This window comes from Plectropomus leopardus, chromosome 8, assembly GCF_008729295.1.
Source record: "Plectropomus leopardus isolate mb chromosome 8, YSFRI_Pleo_2.0, whole genome shotgun sequence".
Taxonomy (NCBI): domain Eukaryota; kingdom Metazoa; phylum Chordata; class Actinopteri; order Perciformes; family Serranidae; genus Plectropomus; species Plectropomus leopardus.
The window spans coordinates 129,157-153,946 of NC_056470.1; the positions used below are offsets into that span (position 1 = coordinate 129,157).

The following is a 24,790-nucleotide window of genomic DNA, read 5'->3' on the forward strand; positions in this document are numbered from 1 at the left end:
TTAGCTAAATTACAAAAACATTTTCTTGTGCATCTAACCATACATGCAGTTTGGCTTGATTTGTCCCAGATTTTGCAACACTCTAACCTCTACTATTATTAAAAGTTTTCAGCAGCAAGACTTTTTGTATGCTTTGGCACTGGCGATAGCTGAGGCCGGAGTCATTATGTCTCAATATCTCAATGTCTTGAGGGAATTTCTTTGAATTTGGCACAAACATCCACATGGACTCAATGACGAACGGATTAAGTTATGGTGGTTAAAGGTGAAGGTCACTGTAATCTCATCTAATTCTTGTGGACAGTATGTCAAGAACACCTTTAAAGATTTCTTCAAATTTGGAACAAACGTCCACTCTGAACTATTTGTTACTTGTTACTCTAGATAGTCCACAATTTTGATTGTGATGAGCGTTTATTGGAACTACATTCAACCGAATAATGTGAACAGATGAACCGATGTGGACCAGAGCAACTGCCTGCCAATTCAATGTAAAGTAAAGAACATGCATCACAAAAATTAAACATTTTTTGCAAATCATTTTTATTAAATCAGTATTTACAGGCAGTTTGTGTTCTCACTCAGAGCTCAGCTAAACCCGTCTTGTCTCCTGCTCCGCTGCTCTAGTTCCTCAACTAAAATCTCTTACCAGTATTGTGATTCTCCCTCGCATATATTCTTGAAGTACTAGTAACAAAATTAACAACCAGGAAGCAAAGATGTGATACAGGAGGCACAAGCTGAATCGACCATTACAAGTTTCTATTGATGATGTGCACCGCTGAATATGGCTTTATCGAGATCTCTTCTCTGTTTGGACAAATAAAAGAACATCTATTGGGCACAATGGTTGTGGTAATAACAGGTGCGTCTCTGGTTTACATACAGCTGTGTCTCCATTTTCCATTTCAGCGGAGGGTTAGAACAATTGCTCGGGGTGATATTACCGTTTCTGACGCGATTGAAATGCCAACAGTCAGAGAAAAAAACAAAACTGGCATTCATTCATCTCAGGATGTAGACATCGCTTCAGTTACATTTCACTGAACAGCACTGTTTCTAACAAAGTGCCAACCCAAGCTTTAATACGGACATTTGCTGTTTGAGCAACCCGCTGGAAAAATACAATCTTAGTTCATTTCATTCATTCAGTCTCGTTCACTTGCACCTGAGTTCATACGTACTTGAACGCCACTTTTAGACAGGAAGAAACGAGCACGCCGCTGACGAGTTGGTGATATGATGGAGAGGCTAGTTAAGTACAGCAGTAAATTCATTCCCCCATGTCTGACTCTCCCTGGAGTTGCTGCTGACACCACCTTCAAATAATGACATCTGAATTAACTGTTGTATGTACAGGTTGATTTTACAATGGGATTTTGGTTCATTACGATTAAAATACTGCTCCGACATCGGTGCCATCTCGTACAAAAAAGGCAGAAAAGCTACTTAAAAACGGACTTGAATCCATCTTTTCATTTCTCTTTTTTTTGCCTTTACTTTTAAATAGAAATAAGGATGTGACAGTCCAAGGAAGACGGCTGAAAAGCGTAATTAAAAAAAACGACAAAAAGACAAATCTCAAACAGAACTTGCCAGGTATACAACTTGACACACGACCCTTACCCTCAGTTTTTAAAAACAAATGGCAAATTTACATATTGGGGGTGCACTGATAATGCATACAGCCCAGTTAGCGGGCAGGTACCAGTTAGTTTTAGTGGTGAGTTTACTGTCGGACATCTGACACCACAAGCTGCAGCCCACCACATGTTGTCTGAGTTTAAACTTTATGAAAAAAAAACCAAAACATAGTATGAGACTATTTTACCATAAAACAAACGTGAAAAATGTGAATGCTTCCCATTTCATAAAAACTGCAGATATTGTTAAGTTCACTTTAAAAAATCTTATTAAATACTGGTTTAATGAACAGGTCCTTGGTGATGTATGTATAAATGTGAAGTATCTGTACTCTATAGATATCAGAGCATCCCTAGTATAGATAGAGACAAGCAGGAAGAACAAAAGATATAAAAATTTAATGAGCCGACAACTGAAAATTAAAAACATGTATGTAAAAGGTTTGTAAGTGATGTCTGGTATTATTGCTGGGGATAAGCTGCTGCCCGAGTACCAGCTCATCTCATTTTGCTAAGCGCCCTTCACTTCTGCTCCTCTCTGCCGTCCTCTGCTTAAGTCTTTGCTTCTGCCTTGCAGGCTGAGACGGAGCCGCCGGGCACTGAAGGAGGACAGAGATGGAGGCGAGGGGCGTCTCTTAAAGGGATCATCACAGTGAGTCCAGAAGATGTCCATAATCACAGTGTCAAACAGACTGGAGTGGGGGAGAGAAGAGAGCACATTTCCATTTGACTTCCTCTGGGGGTTTCCTTGCTCCCTGTCAGTTCCAAACCACTGCTGGTGGGCAGAGTGGGGCAGCAGTGCGGCTGTGCTCACAGCCCATCTGATATACTGGACGAAGGAAGGAAGTTTTAAGAACACAGTGCTGTCTTTGCTCTCTGGTGGCCCTTTATCTCTCTCCCCTCAATGGCTGGGTGGCCCCAGGGCCCACTTATCTGTGCTGTCGGAACCCATGGGTGCCGTCTGGGCCGGCTGGTTGCCGGACAGTGTGATTGTTTGATCGGGTGTCCTCGGAAGGCAATGTAGAGTTATTGCGCCCTGCTCTGGAAGGAAAAAAAAATGGAAATGGGAATGAATTAGTGACGGCAGCCTTATACACGAGCCAGCAGCCGGACAGAAATGACTCACGACTTGTTTCCAGTTAAAAAGTTTCAGCAGCGTTCTTGTTTTATTGAAATCTTTCTCCCAAACTATAACTATGGGATCCACGCATGATTTTAGTTACAGTGTTCTCTACAGGATCTAGCTTCAAAATAGCTAAAAATCATTATAATAATAATAATCAATCATTCTTTTGTTTTTCTTTGAATTGTGATATTGGCACAAATTCACCACTATCCAAATCCAACTGAACACAGTTTCAAACAACTTTATCTTATTCAGTCAACTATCTTACATAGTTAAAGCAAGTAACAGTCAATCAAGTTCTGACAAGCTGAGTTAGAAACCCTTCTATAATTATCAGACTCCGCCTCCTGTCAATCAAAACCCAGTCAAGCCAAAAGAAAGATGAAAGCAATGTGCTTCTGACAGCTAAAGTGAAACCAAAAGTAGCGCCAGTAGGGAAGTCAAAAAGGCTCCACACAGTCCTGCTGATGTGTGGATTCTGATAATTCATCTGCAATTCAACTGGAAAGTCTTGTTTTATAGCAGCCACTGCCTTCATTATGTTCTTCTGTTTGTCTGGTTGTGTTGCTACTGTTACATGCCTTCTTTCAGGTTTATTTATAGTGATTACATATTTCTCTTTGTTTTTTAAGAAACTGCTGCCACTGTACACTAAATGCAGCACAGATGAAATGAAAAACACTGTTTTGGAATCAGAGGAAAAGATGACACTGTGCTTTAGTGATAAGCACATTTCAATTCTCAACAACCAAACATGTTAATTACTGGAATAGAGGTGCATAGGGCTATCCTAAAATAATACCTATTTATTTGCTGACTCTCTCTCAACTGGATATACTTAGCTCTCAAAAAAATAAAACCGTCTTCAGCACAACCTAGAATATATCAAATGCAAGCGCCCCTCAGCAAGGCCGTATTAGGGTGCGAGTAAAACAAGTAAAACCGTTTAGCTGTCAATATTTGCAGACTGTTACCTGTCTGTGCTGGGTTTATCCTGAGGCGTCTCCTCTGGGCAGGCGCTGCCCAGTATTCTCTTCCTGGCCTCGGCGTACTCTGCCTCACGCTGGGCCAGAGATTTGACCTGCGGTGTGGGCCTGTTCTGATTCAAGGAGGAGCCCAATGACCCATTACTTGCAGGCCGCTTCAGAATGCGGATCTGAGGTGGGGGTGCTGCTGGGAGGGAGTCGTCCTGTATCACCATGGTTGTCCTCAGTGGAGATCGTGATGTTTATATTGCTGGACTCCCTAGAAACAGATCAACAGGACACAGTCGACCCCAAATTAGCGATAGACAGACAGGAAGGGGCCATGAGGTGAGGCAGGTAGTGCTGAGAAAAGCTAAGATGGAACATCAATGACAAAAAGACTTGTGCATAATGTTGGATTTTTGCAGATATCCAATCTCAATGTTTTCCAACTCATTCTGCCTGATTACCGATACTTATATATACACAGATTTTTGCAACTTAATTGCAGAAGAGCCTCAAGTCTCTCCTGTAGTGGAATTAATATTTTTTGTGATGGCTCACTGATGGCAGATTCAGACATTAAAGTACAATTTCTTTTCAAAATGTACACATTCACTTGGCAAAATAAGAAAACTACTTCAACTCAGTTTTTATGTAAGACATGCCTTAATTCTTCTATTTGAGTAACATTTTCAAACCAAGCTGGGAAATTCCTCCAGCTGTAACAGGATCGGATAATGCTCTCCCAAAGACAATAGCCACAACCAGGACAAATTTGACCTGTTTCCACTAATTTAAGTTGCATAATTAAAGCATGATCTCACTGGCCTGTCATATGTGCAGAAATGTTCATTTCAGTTAATATTTCATCTTAAAGCCTTTATCCCCCTATACCATTGACCTGCTGACATTATCATGCATCTCTAACATTTATTATTACTGATCCACTGTTCCCTGCTTATCATGTTACATACTTGTACAATCTCTGAACTGGTAGGATATGCTCGACCACCGAGCTCACTTAAAAAAATGAATTAATTAATTAAAGGACAACATAAGCGGATCAAATTTGTGCATCACTAGAAATAAATTGTCTCTTGGTAAATCCACTGTGTGGTGAGCTGGAGAGTGGCTCTTAATAATAACTTAAAAGTTATAGATTATGTCCAGTTGTGTACTTTTACAGATAGCCAAGACACATAGCAAAACAGCAAAGTTTTGAATGAAAAATAAAGCAAATAACTTTAAAAAAGTCACAAATTTGGGTTCTTCTACCTTCTAAGGCCTTACTTTTCTTTCTGGCTGATCCTTAGCTTCTCTTCTAACCGTTTTTCCATTTCCTGTAGGGGGAAAAACAATACAAACATGTTTTCATGTAAACAAACCACATGGTCCCATTGATTTGGGGGGTAGAAAGAAAAGTACGGCAGCAAGTCACAGACTGGATGGGAAGCAGGATTCAGTTACAAGCTATTTATACATGTTAGACAGCTGACAAGTCATAACACAAAGTGCTCCACTAGCTAACATTAGCCGGCTGATGTTGCCAGCGAAAACTGTTAATTTAAGGCTCGATGGTGTATTTCATACCGACTGATTGCACGATGATGTGTAAGAAAAGCTGCTGAGGTTCAACTTCTCAGAGCCATGTTCTTGACGTCACGAGTTAGCAATAGTCTGCCAAACTGCGGAGACGATGGCTAATTTTAGCTAAATGTTACCAACTTGCCAGTTTGGCGACATAACTAGCTCGTGCCCCGGCCAGCACTTAACAACATGGCCGAAATTGTTGTCCCATTACTGGCCTTGTCAACTATAGGAAATCACTTAGTGAGACAAACTGACCTTACAGTATGTAGAATTTAAACCAGTCTTTATAAAAATATGCTTAATTAAAGACAAAGTAACAGCTGTTATACACATTTTAAAAAATATATGTCAAACGACCGATCTTGCTAAGTTACTTATCTTCACTTTGGCAGTAACATTTCGACATAACTGACTCCCAACGCGAGTCGTCCTCCTCAGAATGGTTCGTTATTGCGTGTATCAGTGTTTAATAAGAGTTGATAGCGTTACAAAATATACTGTTACATTATGCCAAGTTGAATTCGACACAGGAATGGGTCATGGAAAGGTCTTTAGTCTCATGAGAGCTGTGTTTATTTGTCACTAAAGTAACCTAAACCGACATTGATTTCATTTTCGTGTTAGCCATGCAATGAATAGCTAGCTTAGCATTAGCTAACGTCAACCTAAGCGTCTAACCAGGAACTCTAAATTCATGGGTTTAGCTCGCGTCGTGTTGCTATATTCGTTAGCTGGTCTCCGTTAGCCAAAAATCAGACGCACTGACGTTATCTCATATGAAATTAGTTAAAATTAGCAAACATACATTGGCTAGTTAGTTGGCTAAGTCCAGGTTAAGCCCGTCTCGTTCGCTAGCAAGCTACTTGACGTTAGCTAGCCAAGTTTCTCAAAGCTAACGTTAGCATTAGCCACATTGTTGGCCCGTGGGAGTCGCTGACATAAGGCAACGTTGTGAGAACTTCTAAAAGCAACCCGGTGGATATAAAGACTCTATCAAATTGATATTCGCGTTTGGCTGAAGGTAAGTTGAGCCTTTTATTATTTACCCCACTATCAGCAGCTTCCTCCCAACTTTCAGCGACCTCCTCATCCATGTTTCATTTTGCTCAGACACGCTGTGGAGTTGGACGTCCTGGTCTGCTTCAGACCCGCCTCTCGGCTGTTCTCAGGCTTTGACATCACACTGACGGATTTCCCCACCGCATGATACCCCTCTGCACCCTCTGCACCGCTCCGCACAGCTGACCAGCTGAAAGAAACGGGCCCTAAGTGGCTAACCACATTTCAGCAGAGTCACAGTAAACAAGGAACAAATCGTAAACATGCTACAGGTTTGTGAACTGTGATTAACCCAGTGACTGTTTCCTTATTTGCTCTACCCCCCCATATTTCTGAAAACCTCATAACTGTGACACTCAAAATTGTGATACAGAGCGTAATGTAAACAACAAAAAAAACATATTGTCTATCAATTAAGATTATCTAACTTCATGTCTGATTAATTTCTATAATTGTAGTTCTCATTGCACAGATTCTGGTGTGACAGAACACACATGATCTCAAATGAGTAAGGGACTGTAGTCATAGTATGTTAAAAAAAAAAAAAAAAGAAAGAAAGTAATATTAAAGCGTCGAAAAAAGTCATAGTATAGCACTATTTCAAAAAATTAAAAAGTGATAGTATAACATGTCGGGAAAAAAAGTATAGCATGTTGAAACCATATATTATAGCAATATTTTAGCATGTAAAATAAAAAAGTAATAGTATAGCATGTCGAATAAACAAGAAAATGTCATAGTATTGTATATTGAAAACAGTCATAGTGTATCATGTTGAAAAAAAATGGTAAAATGTCATAGTACAGCATGTTGAAAAATGTCATAGTATAGTGTTTTAGGGGAAAAAACCCAACCCTCATAGTAACAAGTCCAAGAAATTGAAAAAAAAGTCATAGTACAGTATGTCAAAACAAGTCACAGTAATAAAATGTAAAAAAAAAAAAAATCATACTATAGCATTTTGAAGAAAACTAAAAAAAGAATATCACATTATTGCATATAGAGAAAAAAACAGAAAAAAGTTATAGTGTAACATGTTAAAAAAAGTATTATAAGTTGATGAAACTGTAGAAAAGTCACAGTGTAGCATGTTAGAAAAGAATGGCATAGTATAGTGTGTCAAGAAAACAGAAGAAGTCAGTATAGCCTTAGAAGAAAAAAAAACATGGTATTTTTTGTTGAAAAATATTCATAGTGTAGAGTGTCAGAGGAATTGAAAAAATATGTAATTATGTAGCACGTTGACAAAAATGGCATAGTACAGTGTTATGAAAAATAATTTGAGTTAATATTTTTTTTTAGTCACAGTATAGAATGTCAAAAGACTGAGGAAAGTCATAGTCTAGCATGTCGAAGAAAAAAAAATTATGGTACTATATGTATTATGCTCCAGGCACTAGAGTAACTATATCTGGGACTGGAGACTGCAGGACATTACATCTAAATACTCATCACACACACACAGTTTTTCCTTTGTTATATACAGGAGATTCTGAGTGCTGTTTTGAGTTGTATTTCATTTTTACAAAGCAATTCACGACAGCCAGGTTTTTATTTCCACATATGATTTCATTCGAGAAGATTAACAGATCTTGTTTTAAAGAGCCCTCTTTTTGTTATATTTCTTTCTTTGATTTAAACAGCACTGAAAAGCCCCTTACTTTGTAGCTTTGCCTCACACCAAGTCATGGTATGAAAAAAAAAAAAAAAAACTCAATACAAATGTCCTTGTATACCATGTTGAATACATATCATAGTATTGCACATTTAAGAAAGTCAAGGTATATGTCAATAAAACTGAAATTTATTCATAATACATCATGTTGAAAAACTAACAAAAGACTGCCAAAGCATACCAAGTCATAAAAAAGTGAAAAAAGGTTCAAAGTGTTGAAAAAAGACTGAAAATGTCATAGTATGGTGTATTGAAAAAAATCAAGAAAATATCATAATATAGAATGTTTAAAAAAGACAAAGTATAATGTGTTAAAAAAGTCATAGTATAGTAAAGTTTGTCAAGAAATGTCATATACTGTATATATATATATATATATATATGTATATATTATATATGCTTTGGTCTTGGTCTTGACTCTGGCTCTGGCTCTGCCCCTTACATTCTTGGTCTTGTTTCGATCTCTTCACTCTCTGGTCACAGTCAAGTCTTGGTCTCAGTTAGTATGGTCTTGACTACAACACACTAATGTTTTGAAAAGAAACTGAATAAAGTCATAGTATAGCTTGTGGAAAAAGTCATTGTATAGTCCAAAAAATGGGAAAAAATGTCATATTATAACATGGCGAAGAGACAATTTAGACAGCTGTCCCCTTTTTAATGAACATGCAATACAATAAACTCCAAGTTAAAAAAGAATAAGCAGGAGCAGGATCTTAGACAATTATATTTAATGGCCTTAATGGTGGTAATGCCACCGCTCCGTCCACAGGGTGGCCCCACAATCAACAAAATCCAAAGCCGTTAACTCACCTCCTCATCTATATACTACTTGAGTTTTTTTGTATATCTTTTTACACTGGTTTATATTTGTACACTGATTTAGCTTCTACTCCAAACCATTCCACAAATTCACCCCACAGATTGATATGCACTTACTCTTCAATGTCATACAAAAGACTGAGTTTTTTTTTTTTTTTTTTTTTAAATTAGGCTCTCCTCTCAAATGATAACTGCCCTCTCTCTCTGATTTTTTTGGATATTTTTTTGGATAGAAGTTATTTCTTGTCTTGAACATTGTCTGTGCAGTCTTAAATTTGACCAGATCCCTAAATTTCAAGGTTTGTGATTTTATAAACAGTGAGTTTGTGTGTTCTTGATATACATCGTTTACTATCCCCATGGCTTTTTTTTTTTTTCCTAGTATGCATAATGGCTGTAGTACTGAAGCCCTAAGGAGAAAGTGGTTTCTGGTGGTCCATCTTCTAAGTTAAAAAAAAAAAAGTTTTTTCATGTGTGAAATAAAGTGAAGAAAAAAATGGTGAGAATTTTCTTTTTCTTTTCTTTGGCTAGAAAAAAAGATTTATTTATTTATGAGATTTTTTTTCTTTTTTTGGTGCTTAAAAATCATCCAAAATGTCATATTATAGTATGGGTTTCAAAAATCATCAAAGACGTCATAGTATAGTATGGCGAAAAATGTCTAACTATGGCGTTCAAAAAACAGCTGAAAACCACATAGTACAGCATGTCGGGATACATCATAGTAGAATGTTGAAAAAACATCAAAATAGCATGCAATGGCATTTTGGTCATTTTTGGACACATACTTATACTATGGCATTTTGATCAATTTTTGGACCACATACTTATACTATGGCATTTTGATCACTTTTGGGACCACATACAATATTTCTAAAAATGTCAAAATATGACATGTCCAAAAACAGCTGAAAACCATCATAAAATAGCATGTGGAGACAAGTTATAGTGTAGAATGCTGAAATAAGGTCCAAAAACATCACAATATAGCATGTCGAAAAAAGGAATGAAAACGTCATAGTATAGTATGTCGAAAAATGTCAAAATATGACATATCCAAAAAACAGCTGAAAACCACACTGTATAGCATGTCGAGATAGGTCAAAGTATAGAATGTCGACCAAATGTCCAAAAACAACATAATATAACATATTGAAAAAATGATGGAAATCGCCATACTATAGTATAGCAAAAAATGTCAAAATATGACATGTCCAAAACCACATAAAATAGCATGTAGAGACATGTCACAGTATATAATGTTGAACAAACGTCCAAAAACATCATAATAAAGCATTTCGAAAAAAACCCCACTGAAAACGCCATACAATAGTATGGCGAAAAATATCAAAATATAACATGTTTTAAAAACAGCTGAAAACCACAAAAGATAGCATGTCGAGACATGTCATAGTATAGAATGATGAAAAAACGTCACAAAACATCATAATCACAGTCCATTCCAGGCGCTCCCCACTAAAACAGCTGTAAAGGTCGCAGGAAAAGCTACTTTGGTCCACGCCAGCCATTCCAAACTTGTCCCACAACCATACAATGACACAGGGCCCTCCATTTCCCTTACAAATACATTGGCTAGAGCAAATTAAAGTCATCGCAATGCATTGAGGATTTGTCAGGAGTGTAAGCTGACCATATTGGCATACTGTTTGAGGACTCCAACAAAACAACGCAATGAGCGAGGGGGGACAATGGCGCCCTCCTCCTACATGTAGCGTGCCAAGCTACCACCTAAGTGACGGCAGTAGACAACTGTGTCACCAGTGAGGGATCAGCGATTGAACCCAGATCCTCCAGTCGTCTCAGATGCTCTGTATCCTTCATGTTCCTCTTGCACTAATTATAGTGTTTCCTTCTCAATTTTACACAACAGTTACACATCCGATTCTCATAACGACACAGCCTCAACCCAGAATGCTTCATTATTCCTTGTGTCACCCAATTCTTTTTTTAACTAAAAAAAACCCTGATAACAGACACTCCATATTTGTTCCCTTCTTCTAAATACATTCCACTTTTTTATTATCATGAAAAACCTGATGAAGACTTTGATGCTTGAGTTTAAATAGTAATTTTTCCTCATACTTTCTTATCGACATCTGCATGTCTATGTTCTACAAAAACAGCTAATACTAATTTCTAGTGGTCATTTCATGAAGTGTTTGCTTAAACATGTAAATGTGTGCTCTTAATGATACAGTGATAAGTTTTGTTGACAAGTTATGGCCAGAGTATGGACACGGGGAATTGTAGAGACCATAAATGTTCTTTACCTGAAATATTCCATCACCTTATTTACCTTATACATTTACCTTAATCATCTTATAATAACTTCTGATTTGACCTGGAGTTAATTCATATGAACTTGTGATATCGATCTGACCAACTGTCCTTGAAGTTTCGTTTGTGTGTGAGAAAATTTGATGTTGCAGGAAGAGGAGACAAACATTCCTCGTGCCAGTACACCTTATCTCAGTGGAGGAAAACTCCCTTATTTTCCTAACACTGTGTTTGCAATTATAAATATGTGACTGAATGTGATCTTCTTGGTTAGACTCATTCAGTGCACTCTAGGTGAAATAGACTCTGTTAAAACCGTTCTCTTTTTTCATTCTCTTTTATTACTTCAGCAAAATATACAAAACACAGCTGATTTGATTTCATCATTTATTTGTTCACTTCTCTGAATGGAAAAATTGTAATTTCCACTACAATAACATGTCAGCAAAACAAGTGAAAAACACAAGGTATAGCATGTCGAGACACGTCATAGTATAGAATGATGAAAAAACGTCCAAAGACATAATATAGCATGTCGAAAAAACGTCCAAAGACATTGTAATATTGCATATCAAAAATGACAGAAAGAAAAAACAAGCCATACTATAAACTGCCCCAATGTGCTGTGCTATGACTTTTTCAGTGTTTGGAGCGACCACTTTTTTCACCATTTTTCCCTGTGCTATAGTATGGCTTTTTCCGTCATACTGTGCTTTGGCTTAAAACACCCCAAAATATTGACTTTTTGAATTGTTTTTCAAAACAGGCTATACTCTATACTGCCTCAACATGCTGTACAATGACTTCTTTTAACATTTAGAGTGATCACTTTTTTGAACAGATGACAAGACTGAACTGGAATTGAACCCAAATGCACGACAAGTCTTTCACAAAAGCAGAAGCAAAACTCAAAATCACTCCGAAGAGGAAAAGTAACAACAGAAAATCTCTCAGAAGAGGTAACAAAGTATCAACAGAAAATCACTCGAATGAGGTGCATAAAAAAACTAGAGTTCACAAAGTATCAAATGAAAATAGGTTTCAAACCTGAACAACGCAATAAAGCAAGGAACAACAAAAACTGGACTTGGGCATAAACAAAGCACTGGTTCACTGGCAGATGAGACCAGACGAACTGGCACAGGACAAAGGGAGACGCTGACTATATAGACACAAGGTAAGGGGAAACAGGTGGAGACAATCAGGGCGGGGCCGACAATCACATTGGCGGGAAAAAACACAAAGAGGGGAATTAGGTGACCTGAAAGGAGAGGAGAGTTAGGATTTCAAAATAAATCAGGAAATCACAAGACAACATAGACACAAGACAAAAAAAACAACTTAATTTCCTGGACATGACAACAGACTATAGTAGTAACGGCCTCAACATGATGTATTATGACTTTTTTAACATTTGGAACAACAATTTTTTGGACCATTTTCCCTGTACTATAGTAGGACTTTTTTCACCATACTGTACTTTGGCTTAAAACACCCAAAATATTGACTTTTTGGACTAGTTTTTGAACAGACTATAGTATAAAAAGCCTCAACATGCTGTACAATGACTTTTTTTTTGGAACATTTGGAGCGATCACTTTTTTGACCATTTTCCCTGTACTATAGTATGGCTTTTTTTGTCATATTGTACTTTGGCTTAAATTGCTCCAAATACTGACTTTTTGGACTGTTTTGTCAACAGGCTATACTCTAAACTGCCTTAACATGCTATACTTTGACTATTTTTAACATTTGGAGCAATAACGTTTTTGACCAATTTTCCCTGTTCTATAGTATGGCTTTTTTCGCCATACTGTGCTTTGGCTTAAAACACCCAAAATATTGACTTTTTGGACTGTTTTTTGAACAGACTATAGTATAAAAAGCCTCAACATGCTGTACAATGACTTTTTTCAGCTGTTGGAGCGATCACTTTTTTGACCAATTTTCCCTGTACTATAGTATGGCTTTTGTCGCCATACTGTACTTTGGCTAAAAACGCTCCAAATATTGACATTTTGGACTGTTTTTTCAACAAGCCATACTCTAAACTGCCCCAACATGTTGGACTATGACTTTTTTTCAGCATTTGGAGCAGCAATTTTTTTGACCATTTTCCCTGTGCTATAGTATGGCTTTTTTCACCATATTGTTCTTTGTCTGAAAATGCCCAAAATATTGACTTTTTGGACTGTTTTTTGAGCAGACTATAGTATAAACAGCCTCAACATGCTGTACAATGACTTTTTTCAGCTGTTGGAGCGATCACTTTTTTGACCATTTTTCCCTGTGCTATAGTATGGCTTTTTTCGTCATACTGTACTTTGGCTAAAAACGCCAAAAAAACTGACTTTTTGGACATGTTTTTTTTCAAAAGAACTATACTCTAAACTGCCCAATGTTGTACTATGACTTTTTTTCAGCATTTGGAAACAATTTCTTTTTTTGACCATTTTTCCGTGTGCTATAGTATGGCTTTTTTCACCATACTGTACTTTGGCTTAAAACTCACAAATATTGACTTTTTGGACTGTTTTTTCAACAGACTATACTATAAACTGCCTTAACATGCTATACTATGACTATTTTTAACATTTGGAATAACAGTTTTTTGACCATTTTTCCCTGTGCTATAGTATGGCTTTTTTCGCAATACTGTGCTTTGGCTTAAATTGCTCCAAATATTGACTTTTTGGACTGTTTTGTCAACAGGCTATACTATAAAAAAGCCTTAACATGCTATACTATGACTATTTTTAACATTTGGAGCGATCACTTTTTGACCATTTTTCCCTGTACTATAGTATGCTTTTTTCGCCATACTGTTCTTTGGCTGAAAAACGCCCAAAATAATGACTTTTTGGACCGTTTTTTCAACAGGCTATAGTATAAACTGCCCCAACATGCTGTACTATGACTTTTTTCCAGCATTTGGAGGAATCACTTTGACCATTTTTACCTGTACTATAGTATGGCTTTTTTCGCCATACTGTACTTTGGCTTAAAACGCTCCAAATATTGACGTTTTGGACTGTTTTTTCAACAGGCTATACTGTAAACTGCCTTAACATGCTATACTATGACTATTTTTAACATTTGGAGTAACAATTATTTTGATATTTTTCCCTGTACTATAGTATGACTTTTTTCGCCATACTGTACTTTGGCTTAAAAACGCTCCAAATATTGACTTTTTGGACTGTTTTTTCAACAGGCTATACTATAAACTGCCCCAACATGCTGGACTATGACTTTTTTTCAGCATTTGGAGCAGCAATTTTTTTGACCATTTTCCCTGTGCTATTTTATGGCTTTTTTCACCATACCTACTTTGGCTTAAAATGCCCAAAATATTGACTTTTTGGACTGTTTTTTGAGCAGACTATAGTATAAACAGCCTCAACATGCTGTACTATGACTTTTTTTAGCATTTTGGAACGATCACTTTTTTGACCAATTTTCCCTGTGCTATAGTAAGGCTTTTTTCGTCATACTGTACTTTGGCTTAAAACGCCAAAAAAACTGACTTTTTGGACTGTTTTTTCAAAGGGCTATACTCTAAACTGCCTCAACATGCTGTACTATGACTTTTTTTAGCATTTGGAACGATCACTTTTTTGACCATTTTTACCTGTGCTATAGTATGGCTTTTTTCGTCATACTGTACTTTGGCTTAAAATGCTCCAAATATTGACTTTTTGGACTGTTTTTTCAACAGGCTATACTATAAACTGCCTTAACATGCTATACTATGACTATTTTTAACATTTGGAGTAACAGTTTTTTGATCATTTTTCCTGTACTATAGTATGACTTTTTTCGCCATACTGAAGTTTGGCTTAAAAATGCCCAAAATATTGACTTTTTGGACCATTTATTTCACCAGGCTGAAGTATAAAACTGCCTCAACATGCTGTACTATGACTTTTTCAGCATTTGGAGGAATCACTTTTTTTGACCATTTTTACCTGTGCTATAGTATGGCTTTTTTCAATACTGTACTTTGGCTTAAAATGCTCCAAATATTGACTTTTTGGACTGTTTTGTCAACAGGCTATACTATAAACTGCCTTAACATGCTATACTATGACTTTTTTTAACATTTGGAGTAACAATTTTTTTTTTTTTGACCAATTTTCCCTGTGGCTTTTTTCGCCATACCCTACTTTGGCTTAAAACACCCAAAATATTGACTTTTTGGACTGTTTTTTGAGCAGACTATAGTGTAAACAGCCTTAACATGCTTACAATGACTTTTTTCATTTGGACTTTTTTGACCATTTTTACCTGTACTATAGTATGGCTTTTTCACCATACTGTACTTTGGCTAAAAACGCTCCAAATCTTGACATTTTGGACTGTTTTTTCAACAAGCCATACTCTAAACTGCCCCAACATGTTGGACTATGACTTTTTTTCTGCATTTGGAACAACAATTTTTTTGACCATTTTTACCTGTGCTATAGCATGAGCTTTTTTCACCATACTCTACTTTGGCTTAAAACGCTCCAAATATTGACGTTTTGGACTGTTTTGTCAACAGGCTATACTGTAAACTGCCTTAACATGCTATACTATGACTATTTTTAACATTTGGAGTAACAATTTTTTGATAATTTTTCCCTGTACTATAGTATGACTTTTTTCGCAATACTGAAGTTTTAAAACGCCCAAAACTGACTACTTTTTTCAACAGGCTTAAATAAACTGCCCAAATCTTGACTATTTTGGACTGTTTTTTTTGACAAGCCATACTCTAAAAAACTGCCCCAACATGTTGACTTTTTGACTGTTTTTTGAGCAGACTTTTTCAACATGCTGACATTTGGAACGACACTTTTTTGACCATTTTTACCTGTACTAAGTATGGCTTTTTTCACCATACTGTACTTTGGCTTAAAACGCTCCAAATATTGACGTTTTTGGACTGTTTTTTTGAACAGACCATAGTATAAACAGCCTCAACATGCTGTACTATGACTATTTTTAACATTTGGAGTAACAGTTTTTCTGAACATTTTTCCCTGTGCTATAGTATGACTTTTTTCGCAATACTGAAGTTCAGCTTAAAACACCCAAAATATTGACTTTTTGGACCGTTTTTTCAACAGGCTATACTCTAAACTGCCTCAACATGCTGTACAATGACTTTTTTCAGCTGTTGGAGCGATCACTTTTTTGACCAGTTTTCCCTGTACTATAGTATGGCTTTTGTCAACATATTGTACTTTGGCTAAAAATGCTCCAAATCTTGACATTTTGGACTGTTTTTTCAACAAGCCATACTCTAAACTGCCCCAACATGTTGGACTATGACTTTTTTTCAGCATTTGGAGCAACAATTTTTTTTGACCATTTTTCCGTGTGCTATAGTATGGCTTTTTTCACCATACTCTACTTTGGCTTAAAACACACCAAAAATTACGTTTTGGACTGTTTTTTAAACAGACTATACTATAAACAGCCTCAACATGCTATACTATGACTATTTTTAACATTTGGAGTAACAGTTTTTCTGAACATTTTTCCCTGTACTATAGTATGACTTTTTTCGCAATACTGAAGTTCAGCTTAAAACACCCAAAATATTGACTTTTTGGACCGTTTTTCAACAGGCTATACTATAAACTGCCTTAACATGCTATACTATGACTATTTCTAACATGTGGAGTAGTAACAATTTTTTTTGACCATTTTTCCCTGTACTATAGTATGACTTTTTTCGCCATACTGTTCTTTGTCTGAAAATGCCCAAAATAATGACTTTTTGGACCGTTTATTTCACCAGGCTGTAGTATAAACTGCCCCACCGTGCTGTACTATGACTTTTTCCAACATTTGGAGGAATCACTTTGACCATTTTTACCTGTGCTATAGTAAGGCTTTTTTCGTCATACTGTACTTTGGCTTAAATTGCTCCAAATATTGACGTTTTGGACTGTTTTGTCAACAGGCTATACTGTAAACTGCCTTAACATGCTATACTATGACTATTTTTAACATTTGGAGTAACAATTATTTTGATAATTTTTCCCTGTACTATAGTATGACTTTTTTTGCCATACTGTACTTTGGCTTAAAACGCCCAAAATATTGACAGTTTGGACTGTTTTTTCAACAAGCCATACTCTAAACTGCCCCAACATGTTGGACTATGACTTTTTTTCAGCATTTGGAGCAGCAATTTTTTTGACCATTTTCTCTGTGCTATAGTATGGCTTTTTTCGCTATACTGTTCTGTGTCTTAAAATGCCCAAAATAATGACTTTTTGGACTGTTTATTTCACCAGGCTGTAGTATAAACTGCCCCAGCGTGCTGTACTATGACTTTTTCCAGCATTTGGAGGAATCACTTTTTTGACCAATTTTCCCTGTACTATAGTATGGCTTTTTCATCATACTGTACTTTGGCTTAAATTGCTCCGAATACTGACATCTTGGACTGTTTTTTTCAACAGGCTATACAATAAACTACCTTTACATGCTGTATTATGACTTTTTCAGCATTAAGAGCGACAAAGTAAAACACAGAATGTCAAAAAAAAACATCCAAAAACATCATTATATAGCATGTCAAAAAAATGACAGAAAATACTATGGTATGGTGAAAAATATGACATGTCCTAAAAACAGCTGAAAACCACATACTATAGTATGTCTAGACACATCGTAGTATACAATGATGGAAAAATCTCCCAAAAGATGTAATATAGCAGGTTGACAATATGACTGAAAACGCCATACAACAGCATGACGAAAAATGTCAAGGTCATGGTTTCATAGCACATTGAAAATAAAAGGCCATAGTCTAACATGTTGAAAAAAAAATGAAAAACAAGTCATGGTATAGTGTGTGTAAATAAACTGAAACAAGTTACAAAAGTCATAAAATAGCATGTTGAAATATTAACAAAAAAACTGTCATAGCAGTGTAAGTGTAAATGAAAAAACGTCATATCATGTTTCATTTTATCATAGCATGTCAAATAAAGTCCTAGTTTAGTGTTTCAAAAGAAAGAAAAAACGTCACATTATAGTGTATTGAAAAATGTGATTTTGTTGATCTCGACACATATTTGAATGTGGAAGGCAACTGTCAAATTAGTCTGGCAATGTAGAGAATATTTATTTTTATAGATTTCCTAGAAAAGTACTTAAATTACAATGTGTGTGTAAAACAGAGAAGGTGCAGTCAGTACAGGTGTACTGATCAAGAATTACGGTTGTTATTTAAGCATTCGTACCGCATGAGTAAAAACTCATCAGATTTTTTTATGTATAATGACTGATATATATATATACTTATGTGTGTGTGTGTGTGTGTGTGTGTGTGTGTGTGCGTGCGCGTGTGTGTTGTGTGTTTTAATTTGAGCCTGGCTTTTTTGATGGTGAGTTAGAATTTGATCTTTATGGTCTAATGAAGTTAAGCAGACCTGGTACATATGAATACCTGAAACAGCTCAGTGGTTTATTTATTTATTGGACTTTGTACGTTAGCTGAGAGCACAGGTCGGAATGAAATGTTTTATTACTACCGGACTTATATTTGCTTCCTCAATATCAAAATTGTTTCCTCAGATAAGGAAATTTTTGTTATGTACTACATTAAAGACCATAATAAGTTTTGGAGCAGATATGATGGAGCTGATTTGACAATACCAGAAATGAACTCTAACCCAATAAATATACATGTCAGCTTTATTTCACATGCCACATCATCTTACTGTAACCTGAGATTTTTCTGCTTTATTGAAGAAGTATTTGGGATATACATATGATATAATAATATAATAAATATGTTAAAATAATGCAAAAGTCTGAGTTAAACAAATCATGTGGATATCTTCCAAAGTTAAAATCTCTTTAATGCCAAATTCCATCTTTTTTTTTTATTTTCCACTCACTGTAGCTCAATGGGGGAAAAAAACAGCAGTGATCATTTTAATCTTCAGACAAACTTCTATTTTTTCGACAACAGTTTTCATGTGCTGCATTCAGACGCCTTTCACAAACATTTAAACCCCTGACACGAGAGCAAATTGTTTTTATTTCTTTCAGAAATATGGGGGATAAGCAATCAGGAGTTTGGCAGGAAATGTCTTGCAAAATGCAAGACATTTGTAAAAGGTGAAAAATAAGATGGGGGAGATAATAATTATCAGAATTTTAAGAAAAAAATAAAAATAGGGGAAAATATATAGTTATAATTATATAGTTATAATACTCTCAATTCTCATTATCATACATTTTAACTTGTGTTACGGACAAAATTTTAAATACACACACACACACACACACACACACACACACACACACACACACAATTTTATTAAAAAAAAAAGATGGAATTTGGCATTAAAGAGATTTTAACTTTGGAAGATATCCACATGATTTGTTTCACTCAGACTTTTGCATTTGAAATTATGTAACAGACAGAATATATTTTAAAAGACACATTTAATTTTTTTGTCATCATTTTATTGTAGTTTCACTTTTTTCCAGGTAATTTACTTGTTTATTTTCTTTTTTGTTTTAAATTTCTGTTTAAAATTTTTTTTTTAGGTAATTTTCATGTAACTTTTTAACTTTTTACAATGTTTTTGCTCATTTTGGGGCCATTTTTTTAAGTTACTCACTGCCAATTCTTCTTTCAGTGTTAAATGCCAGTGTGAAAAGGAGGAAGGATCACAACAAGCATAATCTTTCTCAGTTGTTCGTTGTTGTTATTCCGATTCAACTTTTTAGTGAACTATCCAAAGTTATCAAGCATAGCTAGGCACCACTGACTCCACAGTTTCTAACCAAGTGTAACCGCGTTGAGACCGAGGCGGAAAAAAGTCCACTAATTTCAGGCTGTATGTCGGGGTTAAATTAGCTACCCTTCAGAGGGAGGCTTTCCTACACCCAGCGAGCAACTTTTGCTTCTCAAAACGTTCTGAGAACGTTTAAATGCAACCAAGGAATGTTTTAGTAATGTTTTCAGAGGCAACTATTCTTAATGTTTCCAGAACATTCTTCTTAACGTTTGGGCAACATTCTCTATAGACATAAAAGAAAAGTCAAAATGTAATATTTTTTTGTCGTTAACATATCACATTACATTACATTTTCATCTAAAAAAAGGTCTGTAATCTCAGTCCTCAATAACATTCTCTGAATTTTGCTTTGCTTTGAAAATGTTCTCTCCTTTGTTCTCATGTATCATTGTGGTAACGTTTTTGAAAACAGAACATTCTATGATCTGTCACCTCTCAAAATCACGAAACGTTCACAGAACATTGCAGTGAAGACATTATGTCTAAGTCAGCATTTAATTTTAGAGGAACATTATTTGAATTGATATACATCCTTAAAATGTTCTTTTAAAATTAGATAACAATGTTTCCTTTAAAACATTATCACAACTTGTAGGTAATGTTCCCGGCCATATTTTTGTCTGTTCTTATTCTTATTATTTCAAAAATGATTACAGACATAGTGCACTTTCAAATGGCATTTTTACTGACAATAGAAAGTGAAAAATAATGTTTTAAAGGTTTTTCCAGAGACCCCACCAAAATTTTGCTGTTAAGGTTTTCAGGGGGTCTCAAGTGTCAATCACGGGGTCTCAGACGCCCTGTCTTTCACACCCAGGTTGTGTGATCACTCTGTTGTAGGCCACAAACCAAACGACAAATGTTAAAGATGACTTGATTTTGACCGTGCAGTTCCACATAATCACAACATCAGTGACTGATCACACACGGGGGAGGATGTATCAGAGAAAACAAAGACAGTGTGTGAAATTAAGTTTTACAGTATTTATTTGAAATACAGAAGAAGTTTTCATTGTGCAGCAAATCTGTTTCAGCAATACAGAATCATACGTTTAGTTATTTTTATTGCACAAACATGTTTTTATATTAAATTAAAACTTTTATATTTGTTGAAACTGTCACTGTATTCAGACAGCACTTAAGATGATCTGTTAAGCACTACATTTCATAAAGTTTTTGAGGTTTGGGTTTCTTTTTGTGGTGCTTTTCTGGTTCACATGCAGTGGTTAGAGGTGATCATACTAACTATTGTGCAGAAGATGATATTCTTCCTGAGAAGAGCTTACAGACACTGGCGTTTAATGCAGCAAACTTAGTGTTTTTGTGAATAGCCTTTTGGCCCCATCATTAGTCTGTTACATGAACTGGTTACCAAAATGAATTTTAGCTGCAGAATTAATGTCCTGCATTGCATTAAAAACACAAACATGTTTTTGAAGCTCTATGTTTGCAGCTGAATGTCACTGAGAGGGAAAGTTGTTGCTTGCAGTGGTTTGGCGAGGGGAAAAACAGACATGGCCATTTTGAAAGGGGTCCCTAAAACTCTATAAGTCCTATAGGTATGATCCAAACATGAGAAGTCTTGTCCAATCAACATACACAAATTAAAGCTTTATAATTGTATTTTTAAGGGAAAAAAACCCAACCTATTTAAAGAATAGTAAAACTTAACTTGCATGTATATATGGATACACAACACCACAAAGTAGGATTGTTGTGGAATTCAACATGTTAACTGTACTGGTATTAGTTTGTGCACATCAGATATTTAGTAATATCAACAGTAAAACAAGAAACCATATATGTATATCAGTATGCAGTTCTTAAACTCTCATATTGACATAGCTTTCCACTAGGCTATATACTTCAGCAATATAATCGAATTCTTGAATTTCAATTATGACTTTCAGTTTTGGCACGCTCATCCCAAGATTTTCAGTGACCCAATCTGGCTACCCCATGAACAGTTTCTGGGGGCACCACTGCTTGCTTTGAAATCATCATCATCAAAAAAAAAGAGGACTTCTGATGCTCTACCAGCTGCAATACTGACCCCTGCTGCAGCAAAACCCTCAAAGTAATCTACAGAAGAAACAAGAGAGACTGAGGACTCTGATGACAAAGATGCTCAGGGAGGACAGAAATGATGATGGTGAGTACTACACAAAGTGATTTTTATTTCCACAACCTTTTAAAGTTGTGGCTTATCCAGAATCTCACCCCATAACCCCTAACCCCTAACCTTGATTACTAACCTAATACAGAATTTCAGGACTTATTTCTCTCCTGACTGTGCTTCACAAATCAACACTTATGGACGTAGTATCCCGTCACGTATCCTATGATGTAGATGATCACCAGCGCAGCCAAAGCTCCTGTTACTTTCACTGCTATTCCAGTGGTGCCGGTACACGCTCGGTTATAGATCCTGTAAATGTAACAGAGAGCGAGGCAGAGTCAGCTCTGTTGTCATTGTAATAATATTGTATGAACTGGTTTCACCACATACTTACGTTTTCATTACTATTAAAGTTTTATGCAGATGACACATATCTATGTCTTATCCCTGTCAGTAGTACAAACTCTTAGTTCTTTCTTAGCCCCATCAAATCTACACACTAGTTAAGTCCATTTATTTATATAGGATATGTTTGTTCTTTAAAAGCATCAGAGAACGCTGCACAATATTACAGTTTTACCACAGTCATTTTACTATTGACATTTTATGCAGATGACACACTTAAATATTGCTTATCCTCATCAGTAGTACAAACTCTTGAATTCCTTTCTTAACTCCATCAAATCTAGTTTTGTCTTTTTATGCATACATGATAGATTTGTTCTTCAAAAGCATCAGAAAATAATAATCCCAACAATACCATCTGGTTTCACCACATTACACTTTATCTTTACTAGTAAAGTTTTAAGCAGATAACACACCTTTCTATTGCTCATTTCTTCCAGTAGCAAAAACTCTGGATAACACCATCAAACCTATACAGTAGTTTAGTCTGTTCATGCATACACAATAGTATCCATAAGCATAGAGAAGAGAACTCTATACACGAAAACTTTATGTTTTTGCATTTTTATGTCAGGCATCACATCACTCACCTCATTGCAGTCGACTGTGATGCCTCTACGTTCATGTTGATGTTTTCCTCGTTCCAGCGATCGTACTGCACACCACCAGCGCTGTTGGGTTCCATGTAAGACGTTATTTTTCTCTCCTCAGAGTTCCAGTCAGCTGCCTGGAATCACTTACAGCATTACTGCTCAGCCTGGACACAGTTTGCTGCAATAAAAATTGAAAAAAAGGTTAGTTGAATATGTTATTGTGTGCTGACGATAAGTCAAGTTTTTATGGTGTTTAATCAGCCCTGAGGCTGAATCAAACCACGACTGAAATACTCAGACTCAATAGCAGAGATTTGATGACCGTCACCCAGAGAAGAACTCACTGTTTATCCCCCAATTCAAATAAACTCAATCTGAGCTCACCTGTATGAGTCTGGAACGCCTCACCTGTCTAAGGAACTCAGCTTTCCAGCTCTTTTAAAATGAGAGCGAGGAAGCCATGCCTACTGCTTGCTGAGACCTTGATCAGAGTTCATGCGATCACTGAGGTCATCCTGTCATAAATCCTCTGGTCGTACTCCAGTTCTCCTTATACGACTCTTTCTCAGAGATAAAGCATCACTTAAGTCCCGTGTAGTTTGTTAGTCTCCGGTTTCAACACATCCTGTGCAGATAGTGGACTGCAAAGCAAAACATTTTTTATTTTCATGATGCTCCCACTCCTGCAAGAAAACGTGAGATCAATGTAATAATCTTTTTACAGATGTAAAGATGTAAAGAATTGCAGCAGTCTCAGCCACTCACTCATTTAGTGATGTATCAATGAGGTGATGGCTTACTGATCAGAAAATGTCACATATTTAGTGGATTAATCCATGTTGGAAAAGCTGTGTGCATGTGCTAACTTTGGTGGGAAAGAGGTATAACACACACTAACTGATGGAGGCAGTGGTAGACCAGCAGCTCCTACGTTCAGTGAGGTAAAATTTCAAGCAAAAGCCGGAGACTGTGTCATATTAAGTTGCTGTGAGCGGAATCACCACTTCTAAGAAGAGAGAAGATAATTTTATCTCGGAGGCTAAGGTTCAGTTTCTCCCTCTGTGCTGATGCATCATGAACGGTGACAAAGAGTAGCATGACATCAAGAGCAAAAATCTGGAGGGCAAAAGGTACACTGCACAGCACAATACACAGCAAAAAAAAAAAACAACAACAAAGAAATGAATGACTTGACTTGACACAACGTTAGGTGACTGAGGGTCTCTGACTGATTATCCGAATCTTCAGCTTTACGGTGCAGCCCAAATAAAATTAGTTAAATAATTTTGTCAATAGAGTATAGCTTTGAAGAGTATTCAGCAGCTTAATTTTCCTGTTGAAAACCATTGACATTAAGGTGAAGCAGTGAAAATACTCTCAATGTAGCATACACATACATTAATATTGGAATTTTTTTTGGACTTTAGGTAGCTTAAATATGTTTTGTTGTGACCCCATCATCAGCAGTACATTGCTTAGCTTCCATGTCAGACTAAAATCTACTTCTCCAAAACTGAGGGCGTGCTGACTGACATTAGCCAATACAACCCACCTTAAAAAAATCAGAACTATTTGGAAATTGCCGATTGACAATGAAATCTTACGAAAAAACTATACTAGAAGAATAATTTAACATGTTAGCTAAAACTGTAAATAAGAACCATTGATATAAGCAG

The 24,790-nt window shown here is 36.2% G+C and overlaps 1 protein-coding gene across 1 annotated transcript; it reads right to left on the reverse strand.

Moving 5' to 3' along the window:
• Window positions 1–2,484: 2,484 nt before the first annotated feature.
• LOC121947430 (SUZ domain-containing protein 1-like) lies at window positions 2,485–6,522 on the reverse strand. Its single transcript, XM_042492491.1, is given in 5 exon segments — window positions 2,485–2,684; window positions 3,744–3,991; window positions 3,993–4,014; window positions 5,028–5,077; window positions 6,374–6,522. Coding segments are annotated over 5 exon segments (480 nt in total). The 5' UTR covers window positions 6,422–6,522; the 3' UTR covers window positions 2,485–2,572.
• Window positions 6,523–24,790: the final 18,268 nt, after the last annotated feature.